The following is a 22224-nucleotide window of genomic DNA, read 5'->3' as shown; positions in this document are numbered from 1 at the left end:
AACGACTAGGGTATACATTAAGGCTATTTGAACTGCATAAAATGAGACATGGTTTTTTGACACATAGGCCCTTTTGTCACTGTGCCTCATCTGTCACAATCCTTTTTACGCTCTGTTAAATCACTGTATTAGCTTTAGAGCTAAAAATCAATATAAGGCCTATAACTGTCCAGCTCTGTGGAAGACATGTTTTAACACAGGTAATTTAGAGATGGGAAAATTAAATAAAACTAGTTCTGATGTCAAGCTGTACTTGAGTTAATTTTAACGTTCTATTGTGCAAATGAGAAACTTGCTATAATTCCAACTCACAAATCTTGAGGACCTCTTAGAAAAAAAATAATCACAGCATGTAAAATCAGAAGAGCAGAGAATCACCAGTGCATGGCCGAAGATGGAGACAAAGTATTTTAAAACAGTTAATCTATATACTGTTATTTGAACAGTATATATGAACACAATTTGAACACTGTGTTCAGAGACTTTACCTTAAATCCAATAAACGTAATACTTTGGGACTAGGTTAGTATTCAGTTGTGTTCTTCTCCCCCCCCCCCCCCCCCCCAGTTTTTGTTCGCTTTTAAGTGTTGTGAAAACTATACTTTCCTTTCAGTACGTCTTTGCTTAGATTATTTTGAGAGACTACTAAAAACAAGTATCAAGTTGTTAATGGTAGGAGCTTCTGACTGCATGCTAGAAATTATATAAACAAAGTTCTAAATAAAGCAAAGCTTACAGAGCCACACTGCTGACTCCTCCTAAGGAGAGACTGATTTAAAAAATGGCTGGAAACACGTTTATGACAGATAATGATGATTTTGATCTTGACAATTTCAACAGAAAGGCAACCCAGAAGCAGTATCTCAGTAAAATGCACTAATAAACAAATTTCCATCAGGGTGCAGTTTGGCGTTTCCCTTTTTTTCTTCCTAGTGTCAACACTCAAACACGACTTACCAACTCTGGGTGCTGTAACGGCAGGGGGGGGAGGGAAGGTGTGTCAGCAGGAGCTGTACTACTAAATGCAGAGAGAGGAATCTTCATCTGTAGGGGAGCTCGACTGCTGGTAGCATTATTAAGTCCTGAAGTACCCACTGTGGGCAAAGTCCTTGGGGCCTGGGCAACAGTATGTGCAGTAGAAACAGCCTGTACTGCCAACGTTGTGCCTATTGACGCAGCACTGGCTGCAGAGTTCCTCTGAATACTAGGACTAGGCACAGACGGGCTGTTATTTGGTTTAGTTGGGTTAGTTGATGCCAAAGACACTGTAGTTTTGGTAAGGCCACCAACTGTAGAAGAACTTTGTACGGATATAAACTCAACATTGCCTGACTGCTGGTTAGTGACCAAAGTTCCTGTGTGGCCTTGCAGGAGCTGAGGCTGGGATGACACTGCCACAGGTACATGCAAGATTACAGGCAAAGACTGCAACGAGACAGACACTGACTGAGTGCTGCCACTGGGCACTTGGTTAGTGCCTACAACGGTAGCTGTGTTGGCTGTGGGAAGAACTGTTGTCGTCAAATTGCTGGTGGAGGTCACTGGAGCCTGAGGCTTAGGATGTCCACTGACAAGTGTTGGAGGAGCAGCAAGACTGGAAGCTGGCACTACACAAAGAAGAGGAAAACCAAAAAACAACAAAATTTAAGTATCTGAACCAAGTGGGAAACTTCGCTCCAACACAGCAAATGGAAATGACTTATGATTAGTGTGGTGAGTCACTGGAACAGGCTGTCTGGAGAAGCTGTGAATGCCCTATCATTGTAAACATTAAAGTCAAGCTGGGCAGGGCTTTGAGCAGCCCAGTCTAAAAAAAGATGTCCTGGGCCATGGCAGAAGGGTTGGACTAGATGATCTTTAAAGGTGACTTCCAACCCAAACCATTCTATAAAAAATGTGGTATATTATTAACTTCTTTTTTGTCAAAAAATGCTATAGATACTCTTTTTCTGTTGCACATTCTGATACTCAATGGTCTAGTTAAAGGCACAATCAACGCTGTGCTTCTGTTTGAAAGTACTACATACAATGGCAAAAAAATAGGATCTACAAAGAATTATGACACAAACAGGCTCAAAGAAAGCTCAAAAAATGAACTGTTGAAAACACATGAAATACAGCATTTTAAACACTCGTGTTAGTTATGAGTAACTAACTTTGTATAGGAAGGACCTTGTATCCAGAAAGTTCTCCTGAAACCAAGAACGTATCAAAGAAGATACTCACTTTTGTGCAACAGAATTTCAGGATTAAATCTAAAGATCAGGAGCACAATACAATACAGAAAGTCAGTATATGCCTACTATGAGATGATTCTGTGGAAAAGATTCAGTATTCAATATTAGGTAAACTATTTTTCAAACCAAGGATTACAATGAATGTAATTAATGGTGGATTTGATTCTACATTCCCTATAAAATTTTAATTAGAAACTAAATTTAACTTGATTACCTCAAGAAATGGGGCTTATGACTTCCTTTAGTTCCCCATTCAACTTCTGTAGCCATTAGGCAGAGGGCAAGATCAGCATCCTATGATCAAGTACGAAATACTGGCCCGTGAAGCACACATTTCACTTCTCAACGCTTGAGAGACTGCAAGTTTTGCTGCCATACCCAGACTGCTGTTTGCTGAAGCATGTAATTTACCCACATGTTCGGGTTGGCCAAATCAACACATTTTATCCTTTACTTCATAAGCAGACTACATGAATGTGAACTGGGAATGGCATAGGGAGCTTAAAATAATGATTTTTGATATTGGAAACTAAGAAGTCATAAACCCCAGTTTTGCTGTGTTCAGTTAGTTACTTAGTGGAAAGCAACAAAACTTTTGAGAAGTGTGTTTGTAGCCCATAGACAGTTTCTTACCTGCATTCACAGGGGCTTGAAAAGTTGCTGGTATGCTCTCTCCAGTATTCCTCTTTGACTCCAGCATCTGCCTCACTGTGTTGGCATTTCTATGGAACAAAGTTTCAATTAGCATTTCTCGACAAGCCACACTGGGTATAATTATGAACAGTACAGTGTAAACCCCTTCTTTTACTGCTATTCTTTCCATTAAGATTTTCTAAATCCATTTATTTTATGCTTCCATGCAAATTAACTTTGAATATCCCACTACTGGGAAAAAAAAAAAAAGCAGAATTATTTGTAAATTTTCAAGTGCTTGCACTAGGTTTGCCTTTCACCATGAGAATTTTCCCTTCATAGAATCATAGAATGGTTAGCGTTGGAAAGGACCTTAAGATCATCTAGTTCCGACCACAATGCCATGGGCAGGGACGCCTCACCCTAGACCATGCTGCCCAAGGCTCTGTCCAATCTGGCCTTGAACACTGCCAGGAACAGAGCATTTACCACTTCTTTGGGCAACCTGTTCCTATGTCTCAGTACCCCCACAGTAAAGAACTTCTTCCTTATATCTAACCTGAACTTCCCCCGTTCCAGTGTAAACCCATCACCCTTGTCTTGTCCCTGATGAAGTCCCCCTCTAGCATCCCTGTAGGCCCCCCTCAGATACTGGAAGGCTGCTATGAGGCCTCCACACAGCTTCTCTTCTCCAGGCTGAACAGCCCCAACTTTCTCAGCCTGCCCTCATACAGTAGGTGCTCTAGCCCCCTTATCATTCTTATGATCCTTCCTTGAAATTAAACTTCCATTTTACCCATTATATTTTAGCTGCTGAAAACAACCCTCATCTCTGTTTACGTAAGAATGGATTCAAAATTGTCCATTTATGCCTTCTGAGAAAGAAAACTTACAACTGAGAAGCAATGAAGGAAAAGGAACACTAATTAAAAAAAGACAAAAAAGAAAAAGCCAGCAAAAAACCAAACTGAAAATACAAGGATTATCCACTACATTAGGTATTTCAAGTGTCCTACTGCAATTTTCACATGGGCACAGTGATGTGGTTTGCTTACCGATATGTCATGTTGCTTGTGTTTGCAGCATCACTTGCTGATTTTGCTGAAGATAGAGGTGTATTTGGTGAAGCCTACAAAAAAGAAACAAAAAAAAAGAGTGGAGAGGAGGAGGGGAGGAAGGGGGAAGGGAGAGAAAGGAGGTGAGGAAGGGGAAAGAAAGCCATAACAAAACAACCGTAAGTCAGCCTGCAAACTTACATTTTCATTACATTTCCATTCCAGAGAGAAAAATTTTCTGGAACCAACACCACAGGAGAACTTGACTTGTTTTAAATCCCCCTAAACCCCTTTGGTCCTCTCCTACATCCTCCTGTTTTGTAAGTCTCTTCCTTCAGGTATTTTTAGGATAAGAATAAAAACTTCTGCCAGAAAATTAATGGACTTCTAAGCTTCCACTTCACAGTAATTAACCTAAAATATTTATTCCAGACATAGATAAATGCTATTGGTTGTATGGTGGGACAAACCGTACCTCTTCTACCCCCAAAATCAAGGTACTGAAGTAAATTAATTACATACATCTTAAGGTGCTTTCACACTGTTAATGCCTAAAGAAGCTTCTGTATAAATCAGAATCACATAATAGCTGCTAAAAGGTTATTCTTTCATATCACTGCTTTTAATCAAACAAGACAAACCTATTTTGTGAGGTCACAGCTATCTGCATATAAAGTTTCTTTATTTCTTAACACAAGGTTAAAGCTAAGTCAGAAACAAACAAATCTAGTTCTTACTTCTTGTCTTTTCTTCAAGTCCTCCCTGGCTGCTCCAAACCGCTTTGTCAATCTAGCAATTTTAGCCTAAATGGGAAGACAAAACCAAATCAACAAAACCATAAGTAACCTCCCCAAAAACCATCAAAAAAGTTATATAAACTATAAAATATATCATTAAAACATGAAGTCAAAGGCTATATTGATACCAGAAGAAATTATTCCCCCTTGAAACATGGTACAACTATATTACTTAAGCAGCAAAAAAGACACACGTGTATCACAGTCAATATAAAGACAACTTATTGTCCTTGCTATTCACAACTGCACAAACAGAACCCATCCTGCAAAGGTTCACATGATATTCTGCATGAATGAAAGCAACTGAAAGCATTTGACTGTTTTAATATCTTAGGTTCCAACCACATTTGAAAATGTACCCTATTTCATCTTTCTTATTATCTATTCTTCCCCCACTTACCCTATTCCCTTCTCACTGATATACGGTGTATCACACACCCTACTCTCAGCTTTGTTCTACTCTATTTGATGTTCAGGTCTCAGGTTCATTATCTTCATATGCACCATTCTTACATCTTGCATTTACTTCTTGTGCTTCCCTGAATATACCATTTTGTGACCATGCTTTCTATAATCTACCCTATCTACACTGTAGTTTTGATGGCTGACTTAGTCCAGAGGCAGTAGCTGTGCCACTTGTTCTGAGCAGGTACTTGCTTATGTTTTGTTTTTGTTTTGCATGGAAAGAAGAGTTAAATTCTTTTTACAAACTCCTGAAAACACTATGTTAGCACTAGAAGAATGGAAATTAGTCTTTCTTTAAAAATAGCGACTTTAACATACTATGATTTCAGAACTTCCTACCTAAAAGGAGCTGATCCATTCACAAACCTCACCTTTTCCACATTTTCACAAAGGAACACCATAGGCTACAATTATAGTCTGTCTTCAGTTACATTGTATTTCAATTTCTGTTCTTCTACAACATAGAGGTGTTTTGGAACACCTTGCATAATAAAACCATGTAAGCTTAGACTGCGAGTACAGTAACATCAACACATCCACAGCCTTATGCAATGTTATTAATTTGGTACTGCAGTTAATGGCTAAAGACACTGATACACAACTATACTGAAAGCATCTTAAGTATCACCTAAAAAATGTCTGGGGTTGGCAAGTGGGAAGAGTTACGTAGGATGAACCGGTCTGGCAAACTCCGTACTTTGTTTATTTTCAACGTAAAATGGCCTTATTGTTTTAATTTGTTATGATATAAGCTTTTAATTGTCTTGTCACTTCAAAATTCTTTTATTTTTGTGATGTTCCTCACATCACCACTATCTACATAATTTCTATGAAGAATTTTAGAAAGTACGCTGCATTCAACACTAGATATTTGTCTCCTTGCTAGAATGTAATTATTTAGTTTCTGGGGAAATAACATGGACATGTAGCATGCGATGTTTCTCTGAACACTGTACAAAATCCAATGCTACTGTTCTCTCCTTTCTGCAACTTTTCCATTTTTAAGCAAATTTCTGGTTTTATAGATAAGGTATTTTCATACTTAACACTTATTTGAAGAATGTCTAAATGGAATAGAAGAGTGGAAAAGCAGTTTAATAACAGATAATGAATCAGTTTGCCAGAAAGAATATTTCCTTTGGATTTTTTTTTTTTTTGTTTGTTTTCTTCTTTCTGAGAAGGGAAATAGAATTTTACAACTCAAAAGCAACATTAGTATTTGCTGCTTCCCCCCCCCACCTTTCTCTCTGAGAAGTCAAAATGACTTCCCTATTGACAGCTACAGGAGACTTACTACAAAATGCTGAGGAACTTAGTTTTAAATTTGTCTACAGTATACAGTTGAAGACACACACACTTACCTGCAGTTCAGTAAGCACGGTTTTATGCCTCTTGTTACATTCCACTTTCTCTATTCGGGTTTTCAAGTCTGCCAGAGCCTTGTCAAACACAGCACACTGTAAAGCAGTAAATTTTTCATCTAACAGTCTCTGGATAACCTGCAAAATTATTACATGAAGAAAAAAGAAAAGTAACAATGCAATCCCAGAATTTGGGAGACCATCTATAAAAATATTTTGAATTCTTAACAAGTACCCTGCTACAAACAGAACAATGACAACAGTTGTGCCCTGCAAATCAAAGAAGTCAGTAGTCACTCATAAGCATATGCTTCTACAGCTAAGAAACATTTCTACATACATTTTGGCAAATACAACTGGTCCTTCTTTGCCACCAATTCAAGAAATTAATTTAATTGCAGTATGATGTGTATAAAACCTTATACATACAAAAATAACCTTATCAACAAAAGATACTTTCATCAACTGCTGTGTTTATACAACTTAATTTTTCCTATTACTCTTCTGTTCTTGAGAGGGATGCTGGCACTAAAAAGAACAGAAACTAAAGCCATTCAACAAAACCTCATTTCTGTGATGCATTTTCCCTAGAAGAAACGCAGTGTTGGTTTTCTATGAAAAGCTAAGAACTGAAAGAGAGACTGATTTCCATAAAGTTTACTTGATACACTTCTTGTTTTTCTCCCTCCCATACCTACTGCAGTGCAAAAAAATTCCTTCAGAAACAAAACAAACATGGTTCAGTTTTCTGCATCTTAGGTTGATGAAGTTACAACATGCATTAGCTAACTAATGGAAGACACAAAGTTTTTCCTTCAAGACCATAGGTTTCCTTACGTGCTAATGGTGCAAACAGGCAATTAACAGCTCTATAAAAATCTGCAAGACACAATGTTGACTGCACTCTTGTTTGGAAACAGACTATTTTTAAAGCCAGGCACACAATAAAGTGCAGCACACTGAAATCTCTCTTTTTCTAAGATGAGGTTTAAGAGTTTAAATATTTCACACATTTCAAATGTAATTCTTGCAGTATAGCTTTCAAATCATATTTAGTCTCCTAAAGTAAGGCTATGTAGAACTTCGTATGTATTAAAACATCTTTGTTACTTGAATTATGTCAAATTTTCAACCACAAGAAAGTGTTGGGGGCCGGGAGGGAGCAGATACGTTTGCCATCTCTGCACCTTCATTCTACCTTTTGTAATTTTTGGTCGACATCCTGTCTGGCTGTAATTTTTACTTCGAGTTCTGCTTCATAATCTTCTTTCATATATCGACGACGTTTAGAGTGAATGCTATCCATGTCCTCAGATTTGGAACGCTTTCTCCTTGACACTTCACCTGGAACAATTAGATACAACTACTTACGAGGAACCTCTAAAAAAAAACAGGTATCTGCAGAATGCTGTGATTATTAAGAAGCTTATTTGTCCCCAGTTCAAGATTTTTCATCCAAAACCTGTAAGAACACTTTTAGAAAACCAAGATGTTTGACGGCATCAAAGCATTACAGCTGTCCCTTTGGTCTTTGTACGGTGCCTCCCTGTTAGTGCGTTCCACTTTGTCACCACCAAACTACTGCCCCGAATGCAAAATAGCTCTAATACCACCATTCCTTTCTTCAGAACTTGCCTCCAAGTTCTTCCTGCTCCTGTCAGGACCATTCTATAATGAATCATGGCTTCCGAGAAGCAGAACAAAACCCTCTTCTGCAAAAGGAATACTTTCCTCAGGATTCCAGCCAAATAAAACTACATTTCATCCTGCCTGCGTCAGCAATAAACTTTTTTCCCCACCTGCCATAAAGGTTTAACCTGTATCTCCAATCCCTGACTGAAAATAACATTCAACCCTTTTTCTTACTTCTTGGGTAAGAAGGAAAGTAAAACTCTAACTTTTAAAAGAAAAAGAACAGGCTCAAATCAGAGGTATATTATAAAAGTAATTTTCATAACAGCAATGAAACACAAGAGATCTCATTCACTCCTCCACCTCCTGACACTGTATTAAGCCTATGGAAATTATCAGGAAATGAAGTTATAGAGCTTACCAAAGGTACCTAAAGACCATAGCCTGCAACCCCACCACCCCAAACCTGAGGATGATAAAGACAGAATTAATAGTCCCTCAATGAAGATTCACTGGAAACTGAAAGAGCATAAGAAACAGTTACTTTCCACTACCATTTTTTTTTCTTCACTTGTATTACATATACTCTAAGAGTCATATTTCTAACTTTATGAATTTTTTTAGTCTAGATTTTTTGATGGTTAAATTTTGTTTGTTTCAGTCTGATCTGATTTTTTGGTATTTTTTTTAGTTGCACTATAAATCCATTAATGCACTGAAAATGATTAAAAAATCTGCATGTCAACCTATGTTATTTTAAAAAGTTTGTGAAAGCATAGGTCCTCAAAGTTTAGGTACATTTTGTAGTGCCACAGGGCTCTTCATAAACATTTGCAGAATGCTGAGTGTTTGCAAGCACTATAAATGTCTAAGGCATGAGGTTTTAATTTTTTTTTATTATTATTTTCTCCCTTCATTTTCCACTGTTTCATGTCATTCTGGGAAAAAAAAAAAAGCTACATCTACATCTTTCTTCCATCCATCAGAAAAACTAGTAGAAATAGAATTAAAAAGAAAAACTGAATAGTTAGAACACTATTCTTAAGACTACTGAAGACAAGTTTATTAGGCTTTTCCATACCCCTCTTTCCTACTCCCAGTCAGTCTCTCCAGAAAAAGTCTAAACTCTGAATGGTACAAGTAATTTGTAACATGCAAGAGCTACTTAAATACTTAAGAGAACATGTTTAATATTCAGGTAACTTGTTCTGAAGCAGATGCTCTATCTGATCTTACTGCAGTTAAGATTCTCTTTGGAGAGCTTCAGGGTGTTTGCTACTAGACGAAAGGATATCTAAAGGAGGCTGTGACTTCCAGGAAATCCCAACAAATTCTAATGTGCTGCATCAGCTTTTCTAGGTCAAAGTGTGCTTTGTTCTTGTGTCCCACATGATTCCTTACGGAGACTCAAACACCCTTTCAGCAGGTTTGAGACACACACCTATATTATTGCTGAGCCTCAAGTGCAGCTCCCAGTGAGCAGCTAACGTAAGACTTTGTACAGCAGGGTGTAGAGAAGGAGGATGGTCCCTGCATTCGCTAATGGTGGTCATGTGCCACACAGTGTGGTCTCCAGCAGCCACCAGAACAACTCTCACAGTAATGTCAGAGCCTCTACCTAGACTGAGCTGTTTTGGGGGAAGATTAGGTTTTGCAAGTCTTGGGCTGCAAGGATTACCTAGAGCCTCCCAGTCTGGCTGAAGTTATGGCAGACGAAGAAGAGCTTCTTGGCCACAGAAGTTGCAAAGTAATGAGAAACCTGCATTGCCAAGTTAAAGGAGCTATGGGAGGCAGTCAGGGGATGGCACAGCACCAGAAATCATGAGATTGACTGGATATACTCCAAGATCTTGCAGCCTTAAGAACTGCATCTCCTAGTTGTACCAAAGAAAGTAGTCAAGAGTCTGAGCTTACCTACATGGGAAATGGAGATTCCCATAATGACAAAGCCTGTGGATGCAAAGGACAACGATGGATTTGGTTCAGTGCCCTTGTAGCAGATACGGAACTGAGAGCTGTGCCCAGTGAAATGACTGAACTGGCTAAGCCTGAGCCGTGCAGTGGGACCGCATGTTAGCAGCGCGTGACTCCCTGCCTGCAGGGCTTGGAGACCCCCGTCTGTGAGGGCCAGGCAGCCTGTTAGAGAAACAAAGGCACTGTGTGGGTGGGAATGGCATTAGGAAAGCCAAAGCTCACTTTAAACTGAATCTGGTAAGGGACATGAAGGGCAACAAGAGGGTTTCTACCAGTACACCATCAGCAAAAGAAAAACCAGGGAAAATATGTCCCCCCTGCTGGATGAGGCAGGGGAGCAAGTGACAAAGGACACAGATAAAGCCCAGATGCTCAATGACTTCTTTGCCTCAGACTTAGTAATGTTTGCCTTTAGCATTGCCAGCTCTCTGAGACCAGTGGGACTGGCTGGAGCAAAGGCAGACAACAAACTGCATGTACAGAAGTCCACCCAAGCCAGAGGGATGAACTCACAAGTCCCAAGAGAGCTGCCTGAGGTGACTGCAAAGCCATTCTCAACCTCTGAAAGGTTGTGACAATTGCAGAAGGTTCCTGAGGACAAAAGTGACATTTACTTAGGAAGGACTAAGTTTGGATCTTGATGTAAAGCAAAAAATATGCAGCCCCAGCAAAAAGGATACAAAAAGAATTGTCCCTGTCTTCAGCTACTCCGTGATGGAAAGTGAGAAAATTCACTGAAGTCTGAATGAGAAAAACTGCAAACAAAGCAGTTTTCTGTCACTGTCATGTGAGGATTTTGCTAAAACATGCTAAGCAGAATCTATTTCTCTCTATTACTAGCATTTTATAGAGAATATCCTAATACTGTCCATCAGAAAGTGGGGGTTTACCTCCAGTTCTGATGTAGTACAGAAAGATATTTGGTGGGAGAGGGTGTGTTGTCCCTATACAGTACAAAAAACACCAAGAAAACAACTTTGATAAGGAAATGCCTATAAAAGAGGAAAAGCATGATACTCATCCAATCTGAGGCAGAGTCCTTACTCAGTATTATTCTTCCAATATCTGAAAGGGGCCTACAAGGATGCTTCGTTAGGGACTGTAGTAATAGGACAAGGTGTAATGGGTTCAAACTTAAACAGGGGAAGTTTAGATTAGATATAAGGAAGAAGTTCTTCACAGTGACGGTGGTGAGGCACTGGAATAGGCTGCCCAAGGAAGTTGTGAATGCTCCAACCCTGGTGGTGTTCAAGGCCAGGCTGGACAGAGCCTTGGGTGACATGGTTTAGTGTGTGGTGTCCCGGCTCATGGCAGGGGGGTTGGAACTGGATGATCTTCAGGTCCTTTCCAACCCTAACTATTCTATGATTCTATAAGTGCAAGGAGGACCCAAAGAACTACAAGATGGTCAGCCTTACCTCAATCCCTGGGAACATGATGGAGCAAGTAGTTCTAGAAACCATCTCTAAACACATTAAGGTAATGGTGATGGGGAATAGCCAGAACAGATTTATCAAGGGGAAATCATGCTTCATCAGCCTGATAGCCTTTTATGATAAGACAGCTGGCTTGGTGGATAAGGGGACAGCAGTGGATGCTGTTTCTCTTGTCTTTAGTAATGCTTCTGGCACTCAAAACATCCTCAGAGACAAACTCACACTGCATGGCCTAGATAAATGGACTGGCTCAACTGCAGCTGTGATTAGTGGCACGAAGTCCAGTTGGAGCTCATTGCTAGCAATATACTGGTACCAATACCAACATCTTCATAAACAGCCTAGATAATGGGATAGAAGGCATCCTCAGCAATTTGCAGACGATACAAAACTGGAAGGAGTGGCTGCTATGCTAGATAGTTATGCTGCCATTCAGCGTCACCTTGACAAGCTGGAGGACTAGGCAAACAGGAACCTCATTAAGTTCAACAAAAGGAAATGCAAAGTCCTACAGCTGGGTAGGAATAACTCATGTACTAGTACAGTCTGGGAACTGACTACCTAGAAAACTGCTTTACAGAAAAGGCCCTTGTGGTCTCTGTGCATATCAAGTTGAACATGAGCCAGCAATGTGCTCTGCTGGCAAAAAAACCCAGTAAGATCCTTGGCTGAGTAAGGAAAAGCATCGTCACCAGGCGAAGGGAGGTAATTATTCCCCTCTAAGCAGTGCTGTGAGACTAAATCTTGAGTCCTGTGTGCAGTTCTGGGCTTCTAAATACAAGAAAGATGTGAGGATACTGGAGTTTTGTGTAGGGCCACCAAGGCATATGGACATGCACATAAGGAAATGATAGCCAGCATTGTTCAACTGGAGAAGGCGGTTAGGGGAGATTTTATAATGTGTGTACATTACCAATGGGTGGAGAGTGAAAAAAGACAAAGCAAGACTTTTAGTGAGTACCTGTGAAAGGATGAGAGAAATGGATGCAAACTGAAATACAGGAAATCCCATTCAAACATATGAAAACATTTTTACTGTGAGAGTGGTCAAACACTGGAAGTGGAACGCTAGAAAGTTGTGGAGTTAACATTTGGGGAGACACTCAAAACCTGTCTGGACATGGTTCTGAGCAAACTGCTCTATTTGACCTGGTTTTGAGCAAAGGGTTTGGACTAGGTAATCTCCAAAGGTCCCTTCCAACCTCAATGATTCTGTGCTTCTAACATGTGCCACCAGCGAAGAATAACAGCTTTTTAACATTACGTACTTCTCTCTGTCTGTTTCTCTTCTTCTTTGTAGGCATCTTCTTCTTTATCCTCCTTACTTTCCTTTCTTATCTCCTTTTCCACCTCTTCTACAAACACAAGAAAAAAACCCACGTGTTACTTACGCTGACTTACAAAAGTCTCAGAGTCCTATTTTGGCTAGTGAACGTATGACATACAGAGAACGCAGAGATGAAAAAAACCAGGGAATACCTTCAGAGGAAAAATCTGAACTATCAAACAATGATACCATTAATTTTAACGCAGATAAAGTACTCAAACTATTTCAGTTTATTTTTCACCTAGGAAAAAAAGTATAAAAAAATTCAGTAACAACACACCAACATGCTCTATTTACAATTGGCCATTTCACCAGTTAACCTTATGGTAGAACAAGCTGAGGTTCTTAGTTTCTTAACAAATCTGAATTTTTATTTAAAGTGTCTTTCCTAATACAAAGTGTCACAATTTAAGACTTGTCATTTAAAAACATACAGTTTAGGAAATTCTTAAAGAAAGAAATATCAGAAGTTAACACCCCCAACTCCGCACAGGTTAAAATGAAAAACACTAACACTTCATGAAAACTTTCCCTGTATGTTCCATGAATTTCCATTACGTGTTTCATACATGTGGTATTTGTTACCTCCTGTGCTTGGCAGATACAAATAAAACTAACGCTCTTAAGATGACATTAAAATCCATCCAGAATTTAACAGGACAAGTCAGCACTGTTATGCACATCTTGATTTGTACACTTCTCCAATTTCCTCTTTTCATCTTGTTATTCACAAAGATATGCTTGATGCTCTCTTAACACTGTATTCTATTTCTATGATCAAGAACATTTTATTTTTTTTTTTATATTTCAACAAGTCACCTAAGAAATCAGAAAAATGAAGGAGTCAGAAACCCTAAACTGAAATGATGAGATTTTTCATTTTGTTCATTTATGCAAGTAATAATCATACAACAGTTAGGGTTAGAAAGGACCTTAAGATCATCTAGTTCCAACCCCCCTGCCATGGGCAGGGATACCTCACACTAGACCGTGTCACCCAACGCTCTCTTCAACCTGGCCTCTGCTCTCATGAAACCCCACTTGGACTAGTGTGTACAGTTCTGGTGTCCTCAACATAAAAAGGACATGGAGCTGTTGGAACAAGTCCAGAGGAGGCCACAAGGACGAGAAGGGGGTTGGAGCACCTCCTGTATGAAGACAGGCTGAGAAAGTTGGGGCTGTTCAGCCTGGAGAAGAGAAGGCTGCGTGGAGACCTCATAGCAGCCTTCCAATATCTGTAGGGGGCCTACGAGGATGCTGGGGAGGGACTCTTCATCAGGACTGTAAGCGATAGGACAAGGGATATTGGGTTCAAACTGAAACAGGGGAAGTTTAGGTTAGATATAAAGAAGTTCTTTACTGTGAGGGTGGTGAGACACTGGAACAGGTTGCCAAAGAAGTGGTAAATGCTCCATCCCTGGCAGTGCTCAAGGCCAGGCTGGACAGAGCCTTGGGTGACATGATCTAGTGTGAGGTGTCCCTGGCCATGGCATTGGGGTTGAAACTTAAGGTCCTTTCCAAACCATTCTATGATTCTATGATGTCATTATCCTGATGCTAGACAGGAAGACACAGTGAATGCAATCCTAAAACAAAAAGAAAAAAAGAAAAAAAAAGGAAAAATTTGATTATATAATTAAGTTACCACTGTATTTATAATTCAGCTATCTTAAGTCACACTATTTGCTGTGGATCTGAGTTTTTTACTTGATGTTTGCCTGTCACTGAACAGTTGAAAATACCTTTTACTGATTTCTATAGCTGCAAGCATTGATATCTGCTTAGTGACTGACTGGATACATATTCAGATGTCAGTTCTGCCAAAATATACACGTAAATGGAAATAAAAATAATGAATAAGCCTAAGAGCTTCTGAACAGTATTTGTAAGTTACTCTGAACTGCACAGTCATGCTCTCACTATTCCATAATCCTGTAATTGCAACCTTCTCCTTATAGCTTGACTAGAACATGTGTGCCTGATTTCTAGTTTGCAAAATCCAGTGGATCAAAAATGCAGCACTTGTCTCTTCGCTATTTAAAGAAACATCTCTCCACCATATATTCAGCTCCCGTTTGCAGATACTAGAGACTGCTCTAATCTCCTATTGGATGAACAAAACTTAAATTCTTCTTGGCTTTCCAGTATAAAGGTTGTTTCCCAAATGCTGAAATATTTTTTGCAGCAAACTCTCTGGAAGCCTTCAGAGTTTTCCCTTTTTGATGCAAAAAACAGAAATAAAAATATTACTGCAGAAACATGGTTTCATTGGTGCCATTTAAGCCTAACATTTTCCTGTTTGTGAATTCAAGAACTTGGACAGCTAATTCTGTCCCAACACAGCAGCAAACATTCATGTTTAGTTGTTTATCTGCCATTCACATGCTCTGCAGATCTCTTCAAACACTACTTTCTAGAAGACAAGCTGTAGTTTTTTTAATGTTAACAGCATTCTTTATTCTTAGAAGGCTGTAGTTGGGTGTGTTGCTTGACTTCAGACTCTGTTAATAAGGATTAGTAACAAGTAAGTTCTCTATCAAACTATCCCTGGGGAGCATGAAAAGCCATTGGTGTGGAGAAGCCTAGCATCAAGGTGTCTAGAATGCACTCAAAGTGCTAGCAATTCTGAGAAAGATACTTCAGATTTACTTTGGCAGACACACCCGGTCAAACTGGAGAGCATACAGACTAAGAGACAGAACACAGCAACAGTTACACCAGGTAAAACCAACTGCTCAATTAATTCAGGATTCTATCTCCAACACTTTCATGGCAACTGCAGATGATCAAGTAGGGAAGAATACAAGGAGAAAGGATGTATTTACACAGTCCCAGAAAGCTTCTTCCACTTCCTGAAAAATTGCTGGTGGAAGACCTCCAGCGCCATAGGGTTTCTGTGCTTGATAGCCCTCAAAAAATTCCTCTTCCACAGAACACAAATGTAGGTGAACTTCTAGCAGTCACTGTTGCTAGTAAGGAGCTCCATAGTTCTCCACATGGAGAACCATCTCTTGCATGCTTTCATCCTGACTCTTTTTCCCCTTTCCTCCATTTGGAATGTGAGGTTCTTGTAGAGGAAAAGACAGCAGATCTTTGCCACATCTCTCCTCCATCTCTTCTTTCAGGCTGAAAGACCCTACTCTAAAATCATGTCCCATCCTTGCCTAGGAGTTCTCTCTTTGATCTGGTATGAATCAGAAAGTGAAGAAGCTGTAGGAGGAGATGAGCTGACTGTGTAGAATGGATGAAGAGGGGATAAACTACGACCCTGCTTGGACAAAACCCCAAGCCCCACAGTGCAAGGAAATAGGGCTATCTAGAGGCTATGTTCAAAATAGCAACAAATGGAATTTTTTCAAAATGGAGGCCCTAAGAAGCCTGTGACTTCCAGCAACAGCAGGAAGACTCCCTCTCTACCCACAAATGTGCAGTTACTGAACAGGTACAGAACTGACAGAACACATCAAGAGGAAAATCCTCTATTAACAGGGGCATCGGAGCCAGCTGAGTCTGAACCAACCACCTGCATAAAGGAGAGACTGGTAACAGCCACCAGGGGGTACCCACCTAGCCACTCAGACTGATACTTCAAGACCTTAGCTGCTTGCTGAGAGCCTGGATCCCCAATGTTGCGAAGAAGCTACCAAGGCTCATCTGGTCCTCAGCCCTTTACCTCTTGCTGCATACGCACATGGGCACCAATGATAGTACCAGAAACAATTCCAAGCATACCAGGAGTGATAATGATCTCTGCAGAAGAGCGTGAAGGGCCTGAGGTGGCTTTAGCACCAATCCTTCCACTGGACTGGGACAAGAAGAAAAAAAAAAAACAAAACCCAAACCAAAAACTCTAATTAAGAGTACAGGCATCCAGCTGATGAACACGTGTCTGCATGACAGAAGTTGCAGGCAAGGTTTTCATATCTTTCAGTGTGGTAACATAATCTCTGAGCAGGGCTGAATCCATCTGACGAAGTTGAAAAAGGCTTCTGTAAGCAAGCATGCTAACCTAATGAGGAAGACCTGAAACAAGGCATGGTAGGGAATGGTTGTCATAACCTGAAGCTGAGGTATGGGAGGCAGCAAGGAAACATCTGGAGAACAGCATGACAGGAAAGGTGCTTGCTTGTCCTTTGTGAAAGCATCATGGCTCAGCGCTCATCATCTCAAGTACCGGTAAACGAATGCAGCACATGAAACAAGAGGAATTACTAGTCCCCCCCCAACTGCAAAATTAGGATTTCATATGGATTAGAGACATGGTGGGATAACTGAAATGACTACAGTGTTCCAGACAATGAACATAGTCTCTTCACAAGAGACAGGCTGGAAAGGATGAGGAGCATTTGTGCTCTATGCAGAGGAGTGCCCAGAGCTTTGCCAGGGGACAGGTGATGAGGCAGCTGAGTGCTGGCAAGGAGAAGGAGGCAAAGCAACACGGGCAATGTCGTGCAAGTCGCTCAACTTGATCAAGGAGAGGAAGTCAACAGAGTCATCTCACAGTGCTGCAAGCCTCAGGACTGACTCATGGGTGTACTTTAACTGGAAGCGCTGTGTGATTTGGCACAATCCAGGTGGTTTCTGGAGTGTACTGAAGCTAATTTCTTGACACAGGCAATTGATGTGTCAACTAAGGGAAGATGTTCTGGATTTATTATTCACAAACAAGGAAGAATTCATCTGGGACATGAAGGTCAAGAGTTCACCAAGGTTAACCTGCAGCAACCATGAGGCTGTGGAATTAAAAGTCCTGCAAGAAGTCAGCAGGACAAATATCTTAACAGTCCTCCCTCTCCCGGCAGCAGATTCCACCTTATTCAGGACCTACCTGGTAGTATCTCAAAGGGAGCTGCCCTGGAAAGCAAAAGGACCCAGAAGAGCTGGTTGTTCTTTAAGGACAGCTTCCTCAAGGCAAGAAGACTGATCATTTCACTGTGCAGAATGTAGAGGCAGCACGGAAGAAAGCCAGCATGGGTGAGCAGGGACCTCCCGACAGTTCCAATATAAGAAAGAATTACACAGGAGGAGGATCTAAGAGGACTACAGGGACACTGTCCAGTTGTGCAGTAATGGAATAAGAAAAGCCAAAGCTTAATTGGAATTGAAACCAGTGAGGAATGTGAAGGGCAAGTAGGGCTTCTGTAACTACAATGGCAGCAAAAGAAAAAAGTAAGGAAAATTGTGGGGCACTGCTCATTGGGACAGGCAACCTATAAGTGAGGACATGGAAAATGCTGTGATACTCAACTTTTCTGACTCCATTTTTCACTGGCAAGTTTCCCTCGGTTCCTGAGAGCACAGGGAAAGACTGGCAGAGCTTGCAGAAGTGAAGTGCTATCCACCATCAAGGAGATAGAGCCAGGGCATGCTTAAACCGAGCGGATATAGAGAAGTCCACAGGCACAAATTAGATGTACCCAAGAGTGCTGAGGGAGGTAGGCACTGCTGGCATTGTGAAGCCCCTCTCTTCCATCTTTCATAGCAAGCAAGGGAAGCTCCCAATGACTGGAAACACCACAGCCATTTTCAAGACATCCCATTCAGGGAAACTACAGGCTTGTTGGCCTCAACTGACATCTTGGGGAGGTTTGGAAAAAACTCCTTATAGGAAGCCATTGCCAGGCACACAAAGAAGAGGAAGGTGACTGAGAAGAGTGCCAGTGTGGATTTAGTAAGGACAAATGATGTCTGACAGACGTAGTAGCTTCTTACGACTGGCTGAAAGAATTGGCATCAGTGGTATACAGACCAACTGGTGGTTTAGCACTAGAGGCAGTCCTCAGGGATCCATACTGGACTGATGCAATTTATTGTATTAACTGTCGGCAGGAGGTCACACTTGGCAAGTTTGCAGACACAAACTGGAGGGAGTGGAAAATACTTTGTGGGGCATAGCTGCTGTTCAGAGGCACAGTGGCAGACTGGGAAATTGGGCTAACACAAAGTGCAGCAATTAGAAATGTCAAGTCCTAATCTGAGATAGAATAATCCGGTGCAACAGCACAGGCCGTGGGTTGACTGGCTAGAACAATACTTTGGAGAAAAGGCCTTGATTCCTGGTAGAAAACAATCTGAACATCACTCAGCAATGTGAAGTAACTTCAATAGCATTTCAGAGTGTAAGAAATGAGTCCAGCAGGACAAGAGAAGTGATTCTGTTGTTCAGCACTTGAGAAACCTCCATCTAGAGCACTATGTCCAGTTATTAGATCCCAAATACTAGAAAGGCACTGACAAACCCACAGCAGATCCAGTGAATGGTCACCAGAAAGGTCAAGGGAGTGAAGTACATGCTATATAAGGAGCAGATGAGAGAACTGCCTTTGCTCAGCCTTAACAAGTGAACACTAACTGGAGATTGTACTGCTGCCTTCCGTCACATAATGGGAATTCAAAGAGAAGATGGAGCCACTACTCTTTTAAGGTACACAGCAATAGGACAGGAGGCAACAGACTATAAAGGACATGATTCAGTCTAACATTAAAAAAAGAATAAAAATCTTCTACTAACTACATGAAAGAACTGATGTACCATGTTCCTACAACTTAATGATTTCAAATGTTAATGAGTTGGCATAGTCATCAAATAAAAGCTAGATAAAACTCATTGTGAGTTAAATGAATAAACGCTATATGGCACAAAACTCATACATGACTGTGCCATTAATGAAATCTTTCCAACGCTGTCTTTGGGTGGGGAAAAAAAGAAATTTGAAACAAGTGGCACTTGTGGCGTGCCTGGATTACCAAAATGTTTTCACTGTTACTATTTCCTTGCACATTAAAGAAAGTTCAAATCTTTTCTTACCCTCAACAACAGTTAATGAACACGTTTCTCTTCTCACAAATCTTTCTGTTCTGTATCTGGCAACTACTCATCTTTCCTCTTGTTCCACCCACCACCTCACCCCAGATTGCAGAATATGAGAAAAAACCCAAAAACCCAACAAACAAAACAAACAAACCAGATCTCAAAGATGACAGTGTTTTGGGTTTTTTTTACATTTACTTTTTTCCTGGTCCTCAAATTTCATCCTCGAAACCTGTGAGACTGTGTCACACAGAACTGGTGGGTAAGACTGCCTTTTTGATCGAGAAACGTGTCAGAAGTGTGTCATTCTAAGAAATGAACAAAAATCACAGACTTGAATCAAAACTACCCATTTAGAAAATTCTTACCTGGAAGACTTGACTTGTTTGGTAGTATCGCTTCAGGACATTCCTCCTTCTCATCACAGGGATCCTCTTCATCAGACAACACTAAGAAAGCCTCTTTTGGCAGACTTTCATTGCTTTCCTGCTTGGATGGTGAACCTAAACAGCTGTCTATTTTCTCTTCTAAATCTGGGATGCTGTCATCCACTGGAAGCAGAGGACTTTTAGAAAAACAGCCCAGTTCATCTTCAGCAGGGGCTAGTTTTTCCAAAATAGGAATAATTTCATCTGTTTCCATAGAGTCAGTATTGTCCAAGATACTTTCACTTGGCTCATCTGTTGTTTTCTGAACAGTCGTTTCTGGAAGACCTGTAGTGCCATCTTGTATGTCCTTTGCTTCCTGGTCAGCTTCCATACTGCTAGAGATGGCTTCTTCTCCAACAGCATCTTCAACAGTTACTTCTTCAGTGCTCTTTTCCTCCGCAGATGAATTGGAAGTAATGCTTAAGTCATGAGTTTCTACCTTCTCTTCTAAAGAGTCACTAATACCACAGGTCGATTTACTTTCACCTATCAATGGGATGTTGCTCTCTCTTTGGTCCAAATGATCTTTTGTATTACTTTTTTCGTGGAAGTCATCTTTATTGCTACCAAGCACTCCATTTTCAGCCTCACAAGCTAAAGCATTATCAGTATCTTTACCTTGTTCAGGAGTAACATTCTCCAGAGACTGCGTTAGAGGTTTGGGTTGTATATCACCGACTATGTTGCCTGCCCTACTTTCAGGGCTTTTGGCTTCACTAGTTTCATCAGAAGCTCTTCTGCCTTCTTCAGAGTTAACACATAAGTCCACCAGGCCATTAACTTCCCTCTTGTCCTCCATAGAGTCTGTATTGCTTACAGGGGAATTCAAATCAGAATCTCCATTCTCATGCTTTCCATTTAACAGTTTAACTTCAGTTGTCTTCAACAGCTCCTCTTTAACCTTATAGACAGCTTCAAGTTGTTGTCGATCACTTACTCTCATGGTTTTTCGTGCTTTAAAGACTTTTTTCTGACGTTCATCTGTGCTATCCATCTTGACCCTTAAAAAAATTCAGACAGAATTGTGAAGGTAACAGATTATCAGCATATTAGCATTCCTAAGACTCTAGCATTTCACATGTTTTAAAGAAAACCAGTATCTACAGCAAACTGTATCTACAAAAACAAAGAAACACCTACCAACACAGTTAAAGTTTGTTTGTTTGTCCTCAGAAAAAGTGAACACAAGTTTCTACAACCATGCAGCTGCTTGCTCACGCTCACCTCTACACCGCTGCCCCCCCCACCACCACCACCCCGGATGGGGAAGAGAACTGGGAAAGGTAAAACTTGTGGGTTGAGATTAAAAGTTTAATAATTGAAACAAAAAGTAAAATATTGTATCAACAACAATAACAGTAGGAAAAAGAGAGAGAGAAATAAAACTCAAGACAGACAAGCAATACAGTTGCTCACCACTCGCTGACAGATGCCTAGCCTGTCCCAGAACAGCAATCGACCACAATCGCTCCCTCTCAGGCAGCTCCCCCCAGTTTATATACTGTGTTTAATGTCCTGTGGTATGGAATACCCCTTTGGCTAGTTCAGGTCAGCTGTGTTCCCTCCCGGCTTCTTGTGCCCCTCCTCACTGGCAGAGCATGGGAAACTGCAAAGTCCTTGACTAAAGAGTAAGCATTACTTAGCAACAACTAAAACAGTGGTGCGTTATCAACATTATTCTCAGACTAAAGCCAAAACACAGCCCTGCACCAGCTACTAAGGAAAACATTAACTCTATCCCAGATGAAACCAGGACAGTATGCTGCACACACATGTGTATGTGAACATTACTCAGATCACACTACAATATTACACAGTAATATTCTGACTACACATTTTAGACCAGTTGTCTAGTACAGTAGTATTACAGCAAAACCATGTGATGAGGTTTTCCAGCTAGAAACAGATTGTGCTAATGTAAGAGCCAGCAGCCCCTCTTCTTGTAATAAAGTAAGAAATATTCTTGGACCATCAATTTACATTTATTTTCCCTTTCTAAAACTAAGTAATTTCATGAGATTCAAATAAATGTAATAAATTGGGTAAAAGAGAAGATTTTTTTATCACG

General features: G+C 40.5%; 1 protein-coding gene across 1 annotated transcript in view; it reads right to left on the bottom strand.

The window, feature by feature from the left end:
- The window catches only part of LOC104402706 (activating transcription factor 7-interacting protein 1-like), a 49134-nt gene extending 27984 nt beyond the window's left edge, over positions 1–21150 (bottom strand). Inside the window, 9 exon segments of the mRNA XM_010010654.1 lie at positions 958–997; positions 1000–1607; positions 2871–2959; positions 3926–3999; positions 4663–4728; positions 6549–6686; positions 7747–7892; positions 12859–12945; positions 20097–21150. Coding sequence (XP_010008956.1) covers positions 958–997; positions 1000–1607; positions 2871–2959; positions 3926–3999; positions 4663–4728; positions 6549–6686; positions 7747–7892; positions 12859–12945; positions 20097–21150 — 2302 coding nt within the window.
- Positions 21151–22224: the final 1074 nt, after the last annotated feature.

The sequence above is a fragment of the Nestor notabilis genome, unplaced genomic scaffold (assembly GCF_000696875.1).
Source record: "Nestor notabilis isolate BGI_N333 unplaced genomic scaffold, ASM69687v1 scaffold3353, whole genome shotgun sequence".
Classification (NCBI taxonomy): domain Eukaryota; kingdom Metazoa; phylum Chordata; class Aves; order Psittaciformes; family Psittacidae; genus Nestor; species Nestor notabilis.
This window is presented reverse-complemented; position numbering and strand designations above follow the sequence as displayed.